General features: G+C 44.7%; 1 protein-coding gene and 1 pseudogene across 1 annotated transcript; one reads left to right on the forward strand and one right to left on the reverse strand.

Moving 5' to 3' along the window:
- Window positions 1–1,382: 1,382 nt before the first annotated feature.
- On the forward strand, window positions 1,383–9,324 carry GLOD5 (glyoxalase domain containing 5). The gene is made up of 4 exons (XM_059156474.1): window positions 1,383–1,534; window positions 4,551–4,688; window positions 7,079–7,234; window positions 8,982–9,324. The coding sequence occupies exons 1-4, from the start codon at window positions 1,493–1,495 to the stop codon at window positions 9,105–9,107; spliced, it is 462 nt and encodes a 153-aa protein (XP_059012457.1). The 5' UTR covers window positions 1,383–1,492; the 3' UTR covers window positions 9,108–9,324.
- A 2,470-nt stretch (window positions 9,325–11,794) lies between these two features.
- On the reverse strand, window positions 11,795–15,160 carry LOC131820935 (mammalian ependymin-related protein 1-like; annotated as a pseudogene).
- Window positions 15,161–17,466: the final 2,306 nt, after the last annotated feature.

Here is a 17,466-nt window from a genome sequence, read left to right on the forward strand (position 1 = left end):
TAAGGAAACACCAGAAACCGACCTCAGTGGTAATTTTTGGAGTATGGAGGGGGGAATGACCTTGTAGTCCATAGGCTGCTGCTGCTGAGACCTTTTATACAAACCCATATTCATGTATTATTAAGGGAAAATCACAAGCTAAAATCAATATGCACAGCATAGAGGACTTGTAAGTATGGGGAGGTACTTGGGGTGTGCCTAGGAACAAGAATCTCAAACTCACATGTCCCAGGGGGCTCCCAGGAGAGAGGCCACTCAGTTTAGGGTAAGGTAAGCAGCAGTGGGACCGAAGAATGGTCCCTGACTCTTAGCAGTGGAAGGAGAGGGCATGGTAAGGGATGGGTGGGAATGGGGAAAACCTCAAAGTTCACACCCCCCAAAGAACTCAGAAACATTGCACCCTGTGACACAGAACACTTAATAGCTTAAGAGATCCCGACTCAATAAGGGATAACACGGAGTGCATGGGGAGATGGAGAGGAGAAGGGAGTTGGGGGAAATTGGAGGGGGAGATGAACCATGAGAGACTGTGGACTCTGAGAACAATCTGAGAGTTTTGGAGAGGCGGGGAGTGGGAAGTTGGGTGAGTCTGGTGGTGGGTATGATGGAGGGCACGGATTGCATGGAGCACTGGGTGTGGCGCGTAAACAATGAATTCTGGAACACTGAAAAGAAATTTAAAAAAGAGAGAGAGAGATCCTGGCTCAGAAACAGATCCCCAAAGCAGTGGTCACACCCTAACTCAGACAGTTTTTAACTTCACACCCTGGACACAAACTCTGACTCCCAAACAGAGCAGAGCTCTCACACTCTGGGGACACAAACTTCCATAGACCAGAGGCTATGGTAGAGTAAAGATCTCCCCACCATACTCGGGATGGGTGGTTTTTCTGTGTTATTACAAAGTAACCCCTTACATATACACCTTGTAATAGACTGAATGTTTGTGTCCCCCCAAACTCATATGTTGAAGTCTCAGCCCCCAAAGTGATGGTATTAGGAGGTGAAGCCTCTGTGGGGTGGGGGTGATCAGGGTTTGGATGAGGTCAGGAGAGTGGGGTCCTCATGATGGGGTGAGTGCCCTTACAAGAAGAGACCAGAGAGCCTGCTCTTTCATTCCACTGCATGAGGACACAGAGAAAAAGTGGTCATCCTCAAGCCAGGAAGAGAGACGTCACCAGCCGCATGACCCTGTGACCCTGCTGGCACTCCTATCTCAGACTTCTGCCCCTAGAACTGTGAGAGAGTTCATTTCTGTTGTTAAAGCCCCCCAGTCTGTGGTACTTTGTTATGGTGGCCTGAGCTAACGAAGTCAGACCTCAAGCTTTTACTTTCGGGGCCCTGAGTTGTCAGAGTCCTTGTACTTGTACTGTCTGCCTCTGTCACCACCAGCATTCCTCAGCCTGTGGCTCTCCCATTCCTGCCCCTTGGTCTCTGGGCACGGAGCCAGAGGGTTGTCCGGAGGCTCCAGGGCAAGGACACCTTGCCTGCCATGCTGCCAGCCAGGATGTGGGGTCGAACTTTCCAGAAGCAGGTGAGTAGCTGGGTCTCAGGGGCTGGGGCATGGGTGTTCACACCAAGGCTGGGCAGCCCCCAGCCCAGGCCTGGTAACCTGCTTCCCTCCTCTGTGGGCTATCCTGGGGTGCTGACATTCAATTTCCCAACCTCCTGTCTCTTTCTCTTTCAAATACAAGCAGAGGGCAGCAGAGGGACACGGAAAGGCCCTGTTGTAACACGCTCAGACAGCAACATGTCTGCAAGAACGGGCTTGGGCTGCAGACTGACCGCTCTGCTCCCTCAGGGTGATGCCAGGAATGTCCTGACGGGGCAGTGCGGGAAGGGACCAGGAAACTGGGCACCGATCTTGAGGTTCACCCTGAAGGAAACCTTGAATAGGAAAGTTGAATAGGAGGGCCTCGTGTCTGGGCAATCTATTATATAGAGTCACTGTGAGGAATAAAATGTATTTTGTGTAGTGCTTAGAACAGGGCTTGGCACAGAGTAAGTCTTACATGATTCCTATGTCCTGAGGATCCTTTTATAAACCAGCCTCCCTAATGTTACGTCAACAACCCCGAACTATCTGTCCCTTGTCTTCCCCGTCTGTTCATCCCTCACTCACTCTTGGATTTTGAACCACATTGGCCTTCTTCTGGTTCTTTAAGAGAACCAGCCCTGCTCATCCTTGAATTTGTAAGGATGGAGTGTTTTGCCTGCAAAACAGGATCTGGGGAGTGAGTCTAAGCTTGCAGGGCATTGAAAAATGGGAGGAATGGATTGAGTTGATTTCCAATATACTACTAAAATTGCGGGGGTGGCGGGTTGCAGCTAAAGCACTGCGTAAGGGGAAATCTATAGTTCTAAATGCATAGATCAGGAAAGTTGAAAACCAATGAGTTAAGCTTCCATATCAGGAAGGTGGAAAAGGAACAGCAAATTGAACCCCGAGAAAGTGGAAGGAAGGAATTACAAAGATAAGAGCCGAAACCGGTGAAACAGAAAGCAAGCGTCCATTGGCTATGGTAACAAGGTCATAACTTGGCCCTTTGAACACATTAATAAAATATTAGTGATTTCTCTTTTCTCTCAAGCAATTAAGAGAAAAAAAATAAAGCACCAATATCAGGACTGAAAAGGGGATACTGTGACAGATCCTACAGACATTAAAAGGTTTTTAATATATAACTTTATTTTCAATGGAGTCCAAAGGTCAATTTCTCATTCTACTGCTTGTGTGTTCCCATGGATCCTCTGTATCCATGAGGACAGCAGAGCTCAGCAACTTTGCTAATGCTTCCTCCACTGATAAGACTAGAACTGCACAGTGTTTTTTTTTTTTTTTTTAAGCTGGGCCTCAGTGCAATCAATTGTTCAAAATGTCATGGTTTGAATGGAATTGAACACAGTGGAATGAAAGGAATAAAATAGTATAGGGTGGCACAAAATAGGATAGGATAGGATAGGATAGGATAGGAGAGAACAGAAGTCAGACTTTTGCTAGGCACTGGACCTAATTGTTGTAGTAGATCTCTACTAATTGAAAAAATATTATTGAACATCTGCTAGTTGTTTGGGACACAGTGGAGAACAAAACAGAGAGAAATCTCTGCCCTTATGTACCTTATCTCTAGTTGGAGAGACAGATATTAGCATTGCGTTAGATATGCATAAGGCTCTGTGGCCAAAGATACAAAGATGGTCCTTATGAGGAACAGGCAAAGAGGCAATGTAGCTTGAGATGGATGAGGCTGTAGAGACTAGGGACCATGCTAGGGAGTCTGAAATTCAACAAGATGACCCCAACAACACCATAATCATCACCGTGAACTCTTATACCACTTGCTATGTGCCAGGCATTGTTCTAAGCCCTTAAAAATCCAACTGTTTTTTTAAGTGGTCAGGATAATCTTCTATGTCTAAAATCATGCACATTTTACAGAAGGGGAAACCAAGGCATAGAGAGATTAATTAAACATCAGTCTGGGTCCCAGGGTCTCTTCTTTTAACCATAATATTCTGCTACAGTGCCAGACCACAGGCACCTTATATTTCTGTAGCCAATGTCGTATAAATATATAAATTACTAACGAATGCAAATCAAGCATCTGCCTTCAGCTCATGTCATGATCTCAGGGTACTGGGATCGAGTCCCACATCAGGCTCTCTGCTTGGCAGGGAGCCTGCTTCCTTCTCCTCTCTCTCTGCCTGCCTCTCTGCCTACTTGTGATCTCTGTCTGTCAAATAAATAAAATCTTTTTTTAAAAAAAGAGTGCAAATCAAGAGAAAGATCAGATGGGAAGTGTGCTGAGGGGAGGAAGTAAGAATGGGGGAGGTGTTGTCTTCCTACTGGGCTTCAAGGTGGATCTGTAAACACACATGCCTAGAAACATTTATATCATCTGAGATGCTCCCTTCCTGTCCTGGCATAGCTAAGGAGTGAGATAAAGGGGACTGGGTTAAACTGGCCAACAGAGGGCTTGTAATCATAAGGTTGGGCCTCCTCTGTGTCTTGTCATTCCTTGCAAAAGAGAAGAAATCCAGCTTGGGGACAACAAGAGAGGGTTTGGTCTTGGTCTTCATCTTATCCCTTAACTTCATCTCTATCTCTCTACAAGGGGAAAGAGAACAAGAAAACAGTACAGAGTAGTCATGGCAGACTCTTATGAATCCATACATGGGTGGTAAGTTTTAACTCAAGTGGGCGCTCGGGTGGGTCAGTCAGTTAAGCATCTGCCTTTGGCTCAGGTCATGATCCCAGAGACCTGCGATCGGGCCTACATCAGGCTCCCTGCTGAGTGGGGAGTCTGCTTCTCCCTCTCCCTTTGCTGCTTCTCCTGCTTGTGCTCTCGCCCCCTCTCTCAAATAAATAAAAATCTTTTTTTTTTTTTTAAAGACTCTACTCAGTTTCCTCCCAGGACTTTCCCTTAGAAATGGGCTTGAGGAGGAAGTATGGTCCTCGTGGAGATGAGGGGAGGGGAAGAGAAGGAAACGGGAAACACGGGTGTGACCAGTGGCAATGTGAACTCTTTTGAACTGTTTTCTTTTTTAAGTCATGGAGGAACAGCAGTCAGACTCTTTCACCATGCCTTATCCAAAGAATTGACCACATTGTGATGACAGTAAAGAGTATCAAAGACACCACCATGTTTTATTCCAAGATCCTGGGCATGGAAGTCACAACTTTCAAGGTACTCACTTTCTCAAGTACAAACTGCAAGTGAAGTAGAATTTGGTTATAATACACTTAATTCCTCCCCCTAAAAACACCCCGCAGGAAATCTGTGAGGCAAATTGAAAGGATCAATGTAGAGATTCCAAACTCTGAAGGCAAAACTTCCAGAGAGAGAATTGAGAAAAAGAAGGGGAGGTAAGTGCCATAAAAATAATGCAAGAGAATTTTCCAGTCTTTAGCCAGAAAGGGTTAACTAAGTATCCAGCACATTAGATATGTTCTTATGAAATTATAGAACATCAAAGTGGAAATGAATATCCAAATCCTCAGATCTTTCAAAGAGGTTAAAAAGAAAAGTAGCTCAGTCAATAGAGCATGCCACTCTTGATTTCAGGGTCATGAGTTCAAGCCCCACACTGCACATGGAGCCTACTTTAAAAAAAGAAAGAAAGAAAGAAAGAAAGAAAGAAAGAAAGAAAGAAAGAAAGAAAGAGAAAAGAAAAGAAAAGTAGTTCAATGAAATAGGGAAAAGAAATAAGCAGATACCAAATTGCCTAAGAGTCAGAGACCAGAAGACAATAGAACAATTTCAAGATTTTGAGGGGAAATTCTATGTCCAGCCAAACTACTAACCAAGGTGAGTATAGAATAAAACATTCTTAGAAATATGGGGGCACCTGGCTGGCTCAGTCTGTAGAGTATGTGTCTCTTGATCTCAGGGTTGTGAGTTCGAGTCCCATGTTGGACTTACAGTTTCCTTTAAAAAATCATAGATATAGAGTCTAAAACTTTGCCCACTTGTTTTGAAAATTACTCAAGAGCATGCCACATCAAAGCAAGTGATTAAGCCAGGAATAGGGAAGACATAAAAGTCAGGGCACAGCAGGTCCCAAGAGGAAGATCCCAGAAAGATACCTAGAAAGATGCCTCAGTCTGGTTTGGAACAAGTGGTGGTGGGGAGGTCCCAAGAGAGCGAGCGAGCCAAGGAAAAAAAGTGAAATAAGGTCATTTTATGATAGAATGGATGTGGCATCAGCCATGATGATAGAAGAGAAAGAAACAGGAAAATGATAAAAGGAAGGGAAGAGGTGGAGAGGGAAGGCACATGAAGAGGATAGGAGGGCCAGTGAGACATCAGCTGTAGTACATCTATCAAAACATAAAGATGTATGTATGTCTTTTAAAAATTATAAAGGAACTAAAAGAGGAACTACAAGTGATGACAGAATTCTATGGGGAAGGGTAGTAATATGGATGAGCTAAATTCTTGTTTATCAGAGCAGGGAGAGGAGTGAAAATTCCTCAATCAATTTGCTAAATCAAGAAAACGTCTGAAGTTGCCCATTATCAGTCACCGACTGTGTCTGGAGGTACATAGGAGAAAACTCAATGAACAGTGGGTGAAAGAAGATTGAGTTTTCTTTTTTTTTCTCATTTAACAACTTCTGTAGAAACTTGGGGTTCGTGCAGAGGCTGGGAAGGAGGAGGACGTGAATGGCAGAGAACTGCCAGCTCAGGGGGACTGGGAGGTTTCCAGAAGCTCCACCCACAACCTCTGCTGCCATCTCACCGTCCAGTCCATCTTACATGGCTGACCCCCACCAAGGAATGCTGGGAAAATGTAACTTTTTAAGCTGCGCACACAACTGACCCCGTTGAAATTTGGGTTTTTTGTAAGAAAAAAGGGAGAAATACACATTTTATTGTACACTAAGTAAATGTATGTTAAGAAAAATTGCTGTCTCTGCCATGGGCAGCATTTACATATTATTTGAAGATAATGCAAATAATTTCCAGAAGAAATACACACACACACACACACACACACACACATACACGCTGAAAGCAGTTGCTTCTAGGGAATGAGACTGGACTGGGATGGGGCAAAGGGCTGTTGTTTTTCATTAAAAGCCCCTTTGTAGGGGCTCCTGGGTAGCTCAGTCATTTAACTGTCCGCCTTCAGTTCAGGTCATGATCTCAGGGTCCTGAGATTGAGTCCTGCATCGGGGTCCCTGCTCAGCAGGGAGTCTGCTTCTCCCTCTGACCCTCCCCTGTCTTGTGCTCTCTCTCTCTCATTCTCTGTTTCAAATAAATAAAATATTAAAAAAGAAGCCCCATTGTACTTTGTTTTAACCTTGTTGGGGTAGGGAGGTGGCTTTGTCTCATGCTCACCTTGGGGGTTTACTTCTTGGTTGTTCTTCCTCCCCAAATAGGGTGACCTGATGGTTAAGCATCTGCCTTTGGATAGGACCACGATCCCAGGGTCCTGGGATCAAGGCCCACATCAGGCTCCCTACTTAGTGGGGAGCCTGCTTCTCCTTCTGCCTTCTGTTCTCCCTTCTTGTGCGCTCTCTCTCTCTTTCTCGCTGTTAAATAAATAAATAAAATCTTTTTTTTTAAAAATAGGGTGACCGGAAAGCATTGTGCTTTGGAGAACAGAAATTGAACCTCCATGAGGTGGGAAAGGAATTTGAACCCAAAGCTGCTCACCCAGTTCCTGGCTCCCTGGATATATGTCTGATCACAGAGACACCTTTGGAGGAAATGGTCCAGCACCTTAAGGTGAGCTGGACATCTGTTCTTTTCTAGAAAGCTGTGTCTGGTCCTGAGGAAACAGAAGCATGACCCCGTCAGGTCTTCCTCAAATTTCAGACAGAACAAGTTTCCTCACTTCCAGATAATGCTTGTACACAACTGTTTGCTCATTATTTCTGTTGACATCATTGTTTCATGTAAACAAATCTATTATAAAGGGAAACATTATATCCTTAAAAAAAAAGATTTTATTTATTCATTTGAGACAGAGAGAGCATGAACAGGGAGAGAGGCAGAGAGAGGAGGAGAAGCAGTCTCTCTGCTGAGCAGGTTGCCTGATGTGGGTCTTGATCCCAGGACATCTGAGCCAAAGGCAGATGCTTAACCATCTGAGCCACCCAGGCGCCCCACATTACATCATTCTTGTAAAAAAAAAAAAAAAAAAAAAAAAAAAAAAAGCTATAAACTTAAATTCTTTTTACAGAAACGCATTTCTGTAAAAGACAAAAAGTTTGACCCAGTACATGAAAAGCCCATTATATCTTGGCACAAAGGGAAGTTAACTTGTGAAAACAAACAAACAAACAAACAAACAGCTATAAAAACACCAGTCGTGGGGCTCAGTCAGTTAACCACCTGCCTTCAGCTCAGGTCATGATCCCAGGGTCCTGGGATAGAGCCCTGAGTTGGGACCCTCTGCTCAGCGGGGAGCCTGCTTCTTCCTCTTCCTCTGCCCCTCCCACTGCTAATATTCTCTCTCTCTATCTTGCAAGTGCACATGCTCTCAAATAAGTAAATAAAATCTTAAAAAACAATAACAAAAAACCCCCAACAGTTGTTAGATTTTATCCACTTCCTTTCTCTGAACTCTCTGGGCCTAACATTACAAAGGAAGATTTGGCAGTTGAGGAGGTGCTAAGGACTTGTTAGCATCCACCAGAGGTTTTCTTCTTGGTATAATCAGAAGGTTTGAAATGTGGGGCACCTGACTGGCTCGTCAGAAGAATATGCAGCTCTTGATCTCGGGGTTGTGAGTTTGAGCCTCACACTGGGTGTAGAGATCACTTTGTTTAAAACAAAAAACAAAAAAAGAACGGATTTTTTTAAAAAAATTTGACAGACAGAGATCACAAGCAGGCAGAGAGGCAGGCAGAGAGAGGGAAGCAGGCTCTCTGCTGAGCAGAGAGCCCGATGCGGAACTCGATTCCAGGGCTCTGGGATTATGACCTGAGCCGAAGGCAGAGGCTTTAACCCACTGAGCCACCCAGGCGCCCCAACAAAATGGATTTTTTAAAAAAGGATTGAAATAGGATTTAAAAGGGAATATTTAATTTTGTGTCCCTCTAACACTCAAAATGATTTCATGTAAAGGAAGCATGACTTCTCCTTTTAGGGAACACAGATTAAGATCTTGTATATAATCTTCCTTCGGAAAGTATCAGTGAAAAAGGCTAATTTGGAAGTAAAGTGGAGAAAGCCTAGGGATTAAGAGCATGGATTTTGGTCCAGACTGCCTGGATTGAATTCTGACTGCCACTTACTACATAATACTAGGTACTATTGTCATTCCACTTTACAGATGAGGAAAGTGAGGCACAGAGCAGTTAGGTACTATGCCCCAGGCCTTGCGGCTGGTCTGTGGCTGGAGCAGAGGGAGGGAGGGGCGAATGGCAGGAGTTGAAGACAGAAAGACATCAGGGACCTTCTGGGGATTAAATTTTGGTCGCACCTATGTACTATGATGAATCACTTTTGCATTCTCCTCCCACTTCAGGCTTGTGAAGTTCCCATTGAGGAAGGTCCGGTCCCCAGAACAGGGGCAAAAGGACCCATTATGTCCATCTACTTCCGAGACCCTGATGGAAACCTAATTGAGGTGTCTAACTATATCTCCCCATGATTCAGGGCTGGCCCTCCTTCATTCTGTTCCCTGCCATGTCTCCCTCTCCCTTCCTTCCTACAAACTCTCACCTAAGCCCAGAAATCTCCAAGGACCTGGGCATTTCACTCTTCCTACTCTAGGGGGGTGGGTTGCTGATTTGGGTTGGGGACCAAAACTACCTGCCTGAATATCCCCCATCCACGGTCCCCCTAATAAATTAATAACCTCTCAATGAGTACAACCTCTTCATTACTATTGTCTCAGGGTTACAGAGGGATGTTTGTCTAGGGTGTGAGGTCTCTGTCTGGGGGCCAGTGACCAGTGTACAACATCTCTGGAGACCAAATCCAGGGTCATCCCCTTGGGATTCAGGGTCCTGACAGATTTCTCCTTGTTAGTGAGCCCAACATTTTTCATCCGTTTGGAATTCACTTCACCCCTTCCAAGTGCTGCCTGCTGTGTTCTCCAGCCCAGAGGCCTCGCTGAACTTCAAGATCTCTGTGAGTCCCATGGAAGCTTCAAGGAGTGCCCCAGATGACACTACCTCTTCCTGGAGTGTCTCCTCTGACCACACCCATAGGGTATGCAGTCCTTTCTACCTTTGGATCAGTTAGGTCCAGACTCGTTTCAATTGAGGCTCAGCTCTTGACAGAGCAGACAGACAAGGACAAATCTCATCTGTGTCTGTCCTCCCCCGCAACCAACACCATCCATTCAGTCAACTAATAAACACATATTGAGCACCTACTGTGTGCTTGGCCCTGTTCCAGACACTAGGGAGACAGTGTTGAACAGAAGAGATAAGCACATTCATGTTCGGGGAGCTGCTGTTCTAGTGGCAGAGAGAGAATAAATAAAATTAAGTAAGGAAAATATGAAGTATGTTAGAGAATGAGAAAGGCTTTCGGAGAAAAAGAAAACATGGAAAAGAGGAAACGCGGCTAAAAATTGCTGGGGCAGTTTCTGATGTGTAAGGGGACGGTCTGGGGACCATCTTCACTGAGGAGCCATTTGAGCGCGGATCCGAGGAGATGAGGGAGGGGAGTGGCTCCAAGAGCTGAAGGAAGAGCAGAACAGGCAGAGGGCACCAGGGCCAAGGCCCTGAAGTGTGGCAGTGTGTGGGAAACAGTGAGGAGGCCAGTGCAGAGGCAGCGGTGAGTGTGTGGGGCCGAGGGTGATGGGAGCAGGAGGTGAGGTCAGACGGCAGGTGGGGGACAGATCATGTAGCCTCAGAAGGAAGGGTCGTGAGTGGAGGAGGGCCACGATCTGACTCAGGATTTAACAGGCGCCCTTTGGCTGCTGTGAGGACAGTGGCTCTAGGGAGGAAGGCGGAAGCAGTGGAACCGTGATGGGGAGGCAACTGCAATGGCCTGAGCGAGCGATGCCGGTGCTCGCAGGGGAGGTGATAAAAAGTGGTTAGATTACGGAGAAATTCTGAAGACAGAGACAGAGACGAGTTCGCCAAGAGAGAAAATGTCAATTGGAGAAGAGGTCCAAGGACATTTAGAGTTCTGAAACGAGGATGAACCAGCAAGCGAGGCAGGCAGAAAGGCAGGGGAAGTGTACGGTTTCCTGAATGAATGAGTGACGGAGGAAGGAGCCATGTCTGAGGGTCTCCTGAGGTGAGTGAGCCCCTAGTCTTATGGACTCTGGTTTTGAAACGGCCCCCAGCTGGTAGTTCAGCCAGACCCTATGAGTGAACCCCCAAAGAGCCCCAAAAAGGCTGGGAAGAGAGGATATATCAGGGTGAGAGTTCCAGCATGTGAAAGGCTCTGCCAAAAGCTGTAGCAGGTCTCCTACTTTAATTTTTTTATTATTGGCTTAGTTTTACAATTAAATGTTTATTAAAATAATATAACCTGTGGGTACCTGGGTGGCTCAGTTAGTTAACCATCTGCCTTTGGCTCAGGTCATGATCCTGGGTCCTGGGATTGAGCCCCTTGTCAGACTCCCCGCTCGGTTGGGAGCCTGCTCCCCACCCCGCCCCCGCCGCCTGCCTCTCTGCCTACTTGTGACCTCTGTCTGTCAAATAAATAAAATCTTAAAAAAAAAGATTTTCAAACTCTCATTTGAAATGTCTCCTTGAAGAAAGATTGCTTTGTCTTAGAGCCTTTTGTTTCCTCCCCAAATTCACGTGAATTAGGTCATGCCCTAACTCCAGAAGGGACTTCAAGGAATCGCTGTGTCAGTGGCCATGGGAGCAGGAGGCAGGGCAGGCAATGAAGGAGCCATTATCTGTAGGGCACTCAGAAACTTATACTGCCACTGACTACATCTGGTCTTTATTTTGTTATCACCAATGGCAGCAACCCAGCAACAGCCAGTAATGTGGGTCGTGAAACCCTCCTCCCTGCCAAGGCAAAGGGCTGCTGCCACTGCTCACCCAGTCTATGCCCCTGCGCTTAGATATCCCTGCACACGCAGCAGGCCCAGCACCCCCGCGGGCTGTCCACAGACCTCTGAAATCTCCACCTTGGCCATCTCTTAGGTTCAGATTGCCACACGTTCTCCAGCCCATTCCTTTACCTTTGGCAAACATAGCTTGAATGGGCGAAATCATGTACACATAACAAATACACCCACAGCAATGCTTCTCTTCCTACAATTATGATAGTGCTCTCCAGTCAAGTCTCTTTTTTCTCAAGTCTCAAGTCCTTCTTGAGCCGGGGGTGATGGCCAGTGCTGCCACCTGTATACTAGCAGGCTTACCAGGTCCAGCTCTTGCTCGTCCTCTCTGGCCGGGCCGTCTGGCAGGCACTCGGTGGGGTAAACCGAGGGGTCTTTAACGCCCAGCTGTATGTTGAAAAACTGTATGGATGGTATTACACTGTAACTTTGGGTGAAGGTTTCCTGGACAGGATAACACTCTGACTGTATAAATGCCAATCCAGGTTTCATATGAGCTAGCTGGCTTTCTGTCAGCCCCCCCACTCCCAGACAGCAATCCACTCCTGGGGCCCCTATGGAGTACTTGTCCTCAGTGGTGGCTTGCTGAGGAATGTCTAGAGGGTCCCAGGGGGTGTCAGGGTGATCTTGGAGCACTGTTTGGTGGCTTGCTCAATCTGAAACATCAATCTTTCCTTATAGAACAAAGCATATTCAAATAACCTCTTGCCAGGGATCAGCACCATTTGCTCACTAAGCACCTGTATGTACTGGCTGAGCCTGTCATAGGACAGCAGAGTTTAGTGGTTGCTCCTGCTCTTCTCTGGGTACAGAACCCAGGGGGCTTCCCACTCCTGTGGCGCCTGGCAAGGGCGCAGTGTCCCTGGGGTGCCCCTGGTCCTGGCCTCCAGCGCTGCTGACCCCAGGCCACAGAGGCCACCTAGACTCAGAGGCCACCCAGCAGCCAGGCATCCAGGGCCCCCAGGCCACACTTCCCGTCTATTTTTAAAGACAGCTTCTCTTGGACCCAGAGTCACATGCCTGGAGATAGATGATTTATGAAAGGAAAGAAGAAAGAAGTAGAAGGGAGGGAGAGAGGAAGGAAGGAAGGAAGGAAGGGAGAGAGGGAGGAGGTGAGAGAGGGGGAGGAAAGGAAGGAGAGTGGATGGCAGATGGGTGAATGTATAAATGGGTACATAGATGGCTGGCTGGCTGGCTGGGTGGATGGATGGATGGATGGATGGACTGATATCTTCTGCCCCTGGAGAAACTTCACTTTTGTGTGCATAGCGAGAGGAATATCAGTTTGTAAATTGCAGATCTGCTGTAACACAGAAAAGATTGGAAACAACCCAATCTGCTCATGGGCATTTGGGTTGTTTCCAATCTTTTCTGTGTGATATATATATAATATATATATTATATATATATATATATATATTATATATATCAACAATATATATTATAATATATTAATATAATATAATAATATTATATATTATATAATATGTATTATATATATAATATATATATTAACAATATTTAAACAAACTATGGTAGGGGCACCTGGATGGCTCAGTGGGTTAAAGCCTCTGCCTTTGGCTCAGGTCATGATTCCAGGGTCTTGGGATAGAGCCCCACATCGGGCTCTCTACTCAGCGGGGAGCCTGCTTTCCCCTCCTCCTCTGCCTGCGTCTCTGCCTACTTGTGATCTCTGTCTGTCAAATATGTAAATAAAATCTTGAAAAAAAATAAACTACGGTATAGCCATTCCATGGAATGTCATATTCCATGGAATACAACTCAGCCATAAAAAGGAATAAACTCACAAGGCCAGCACTAACCTAATACCAAAACCAGATACAAGCACATCAAGAAAACTACAGACCAATATCTCTTATGAATATAGATGCAAAAATCATCAACAAAATACTAGTAAAGAGAATTCAGCAATATATAAGAAGGACTATACACCATGACCAAGTGGGATTTATCCCAGGAATCCAAGATTTGTTCAACATAAGAAAATCAATGTAATATACCATATTAATAAAGGACAAAAACCAAAAGATCTTCTCAACAGAGGCAGAAAAAGCATTTGACAAAACTCAACACCCTTTCATGATAAAAACACTCAACAAACTAGAACCAGATAAGACTTCCTCAAACTGATAAAGTGAATCTACAAAACCCTATAGCCAATATCATACTTAATGACAGAAGACTAAAAACTTTCTCCTGGATATCAGGAACAAGACAAGGATGTCCCCTCTTACCACTTCTATTAGACAATGTACTAGAGGTTCTTGCCAGGGCAATTAGGTTAGAAAAAGTATCCAGATTGGAAAAAAGAAGTAAAACTACCATTATTTGCAGATGACATGATCTTATACAGAGAAAATCTCAAGGAACCCACAACAAAACCATTATATACATATGAGCTCAGCAAGGTTGCCGGATACTAGATCAGACAAGACTTAATCATTTTTTTTATTTTTTATTTTGTTTTAAAATTTTAAAAAGATTTTATTTATTTATTTGGCAGACAGAGAGAGATGAGGAAGCAGGCTCCCTGCTGAGCAGAGTGCCTGATGTGGGACTTGATCTCAGGACCCTGGGATTATGACCTGAGCCGAAGGCAGAGGCTTTAACCCACTGAGCCACCCAAGTGCCCCTCAATCATTTTTTTAAAGATTTTATTTATTTATTTGACAGAGGGAGAGATCACAAGTAGGTAGAGAGGCAGGCAGAGAGAGAGGGAGAAGCAGGCTCCCTGCTGAGCAGAGAGCCCAAGGTGGGGCTCAATCCCAGGACCCTGAGATCATGACCTGAGCTGAAGGCAGAGGCTTAACCCACTGAGCCACCCAGGCACCCCAAGACTTAATCATATTTCTATACACTAGCAATGAACAATCCAAAGATGAAATTAAGAAAGCAATTCCATTTATGATAGCATGAAAAAGAATAAATTTAGTAATGTATCTAACACAAGATAGGTAAGACTTATACACTTAAAACTATAAAATGCTATTTAGAGAAATTAAATACAGGCTTCTGGGTGGCTCAGTCAGTGGAGCATCTGCCTTTGGCTCAGTTCATGATCCCAGAGTCCTGGGATCGAGTCACATATTGGGCTCCCTGCTCAGCAGAGAGCCTGTTTCTCCCTCTTCCTCTGCTGCTCTCTCTACTTGTCCTCTCTTTCTCATAAATAAATACAATCTTTAAAAAAAGACATCACATATTCTATTCATAGATTGAAAACTTTATAGTGCTAAAATGGCAATACTCCCCAAAGTGATCTACAGGGCTGGTGCAATCCCGATCAGAATCCCAGCCTGTTTCTTTGCAGAAATTGACAAACTGATACCAAAATTCATATGAAAATGCTAGGAATGGCTCCAAAAATTTTGAAGAAAAACATAACTGGGGGCACCTGGGTGGCTCAGTCAGTTAAGTGTCTGCCTTCAGCTCAACAGGGTCCTGGTATTGAGCCCCACATTGGACTCCCTGCTCAGCGGGGAGCCTGCTTCTCCCTTTCCTACTCCCCCTGCTTGTGTTCCCTCTCTCGCTGTGTCTTTCTCTGTCCAAAAAAATAAGTAAAATCTTAAAAGAAAAGAAAAGGAAAGAAAAGAAAAGAAAAACACAGTTGGAAGACTCGCACTTCCTGATTTAAAAGCATAGTACATGGTTATAATAGTCAAGACTAAGAGGTACTGGCACAAGAATAGATATAGAACAGAGTCCAGAAATAAACTTAGACACTATGGGCAACTCATTTTTGACAAGCGTGCCTAGGCAATTCAATGGAGGAAGAATAGTCTTTTTAACAAATGGTGCTGTGGGGATTGCCTGGGTGGCTCAGTCACTTAAGCATCTGCCTTCGGCTCAGGTCATGGCCCCAGGTTCCTGAGATCGAGCCCCACATCAGGCTCCTTGCTCAACCAGGAGCCTGCTTCTCCCTCTGCCTGCTGCTCCCCCTGCTTGTGCTCTCTCTGTCCCTCTCTCTCTTTCTCTCTGATAAACAAGTAAATACAATCTTTTTAAAAGTCCACTTTAAAAAAAAATGTTCACAGCAGTAGTATCCACAACTGCCAAACTGTGGAAGGAGCCAAGATGTCCTTCAGCAGACTAATGGATAAAGAAGATGTGATCCATATACACAATGGAATATTACGCAGTCATCACAAAGGATGAATATCCAACTTTAGTATCAGCATGGACGGGACTGGAGGAGATTGTGCTGAGTGAAATAAGTCAAGCAGAGAGAGTCGATTATCATATGATTTCACTTACTTGTGGAGCATAAGGAATAACATGGAAGACATTAGGAGAAGGAAAGCAAAAGTGAATTGGGGGAAATTGGAGGGGGAGATGAACCATAAGAGACTATGGACTCTGAGAAACAAAGTGAGGGTTTTGGAGGGGAGGGGCTGGGGGGGTTGGGTGAGCCTGGTAGTGGGTACTAAGGCGGGCCCGTATTGCATGGAGCACTGGGTGTGGTGCATAAACAATGAATCTCAGAACATGAAAAAAATAAAATTAAATTAAGATGTTAAAAACTTAAAGTTGGGGGCACCTGAGTGGCTCAGTGGGTTAAGCCTCTGTCTTCAGCTCAGGTCATGATCCCAGGGTCCTGGAATCGAGCCCCACATCAGGCTCTCTGCTCAGCAGGGAGCCCGCTTCCCGGTCTCTCTCTGCCTGCCTCTCTGCCTACTTGTCAAATCAATCAATCAATCAATCAATATTTAAAAAAAATTAAAGTTGAACATGCATACATTCTAAGATATAAAAAAATGGTGCTGGGACAACTGGACATCCACATGCAAAGGAACGGAACTGGACCCCTGCTTCACACCATATAGAAAAATTAACTAAAAAAAAATCAAAGACATGAATGTAAGAGCTAAAACTATTAAACTTCTAGAAGAAAACACAGGCATAAATCTTCATGACTTTGGTTAGGCAATGTTTCTTAGACAACATGTAATGCATAAACAACCAAAGTCAACTTGCACTTCATCAGACCTAAAAGCTTTTGTGCTTCAAGGGACACAACAAAGTGAAAGGACAACCCTAAAATAGGAGCAACTATTTTAAAATCCCATTATCTGATAAATGATTAGGATCCAGAATATATAAAGAACTCATACTGGGGCCCCTGGGTGGCTCAGTTGGCTGGGCCCCTGCTTTCAGCCCCGGTCATGATCCTAGGGTCCAGGAATCAAGTCCCATGCCTGTTTTTCCCTCTACCTGCCTCTCCCAACAGCTCCAAGATTTCATTTCTAGGTGTGTACCCAAGAGGACTGAAATCATATGTCTGCATAAAAATCTTAATATGAATGCTCATAGCAGTATTATTCATGACCCCCCCCAAAAAAAGTCAGTTCATTGGATGGACAAGTGTAACGTTGAATGTTCATACAATATATCATTCAGTCGTAGAAAGGAATGAAGTAGTTTAATCCATGCGAAGATGTGGGAGAACCTTGGAAACTTTGTGCAAAGTGAAAGAAGCCAGTCACAAAAGGCCATATATTATATGATTCTGTTCATATGAAAAGTCCAGAATAGGCAAATCCATGAAACAGACAGTGGATTAGTGGTTTCTAGGGATAACAGTATAGGGAATGTCTGCTAACATGACAGCCTTCTTTTTGGGATCATGAAAATGTCCTGGAATTAGGCAGTGGTGATAGCTGTACAATGATATGAATATAAAAACCACTGAAATGTACACTTCAAAGGGTGGATTTTGTGGTATGTGAATGACATCTCAGTAAAAAAGAACTATTAATACACATGACAGCGTGTGGGTGAATGTCGCAGACACTATGCAGAACAAAAGAAACATAAGCCATGTTATTCTGTGTATATGCAGTTCAAAACCAAGCCAAAGACCCCCGGTATCATAAGCTGTTTACCGATACATGCACACATAGTAAGGGAATGAAAATACTCACGAGGGAGACAAACCCCAAACTCGAGGTAGTGG

Source organism: Mustela lutreola, chromosome X (assembly GCF_030435805.1).
Source record: "Mustela lutreola isolate mMusLut2 chromosome X, mMusLut2.pri, whole genome shotgun sequence".
Lineage (NCBI taxonomy): Eukaryota > Metazoa > Chordata > Mammalia > Carnivora > Mustelidae > Mustela > Mustela lutreola.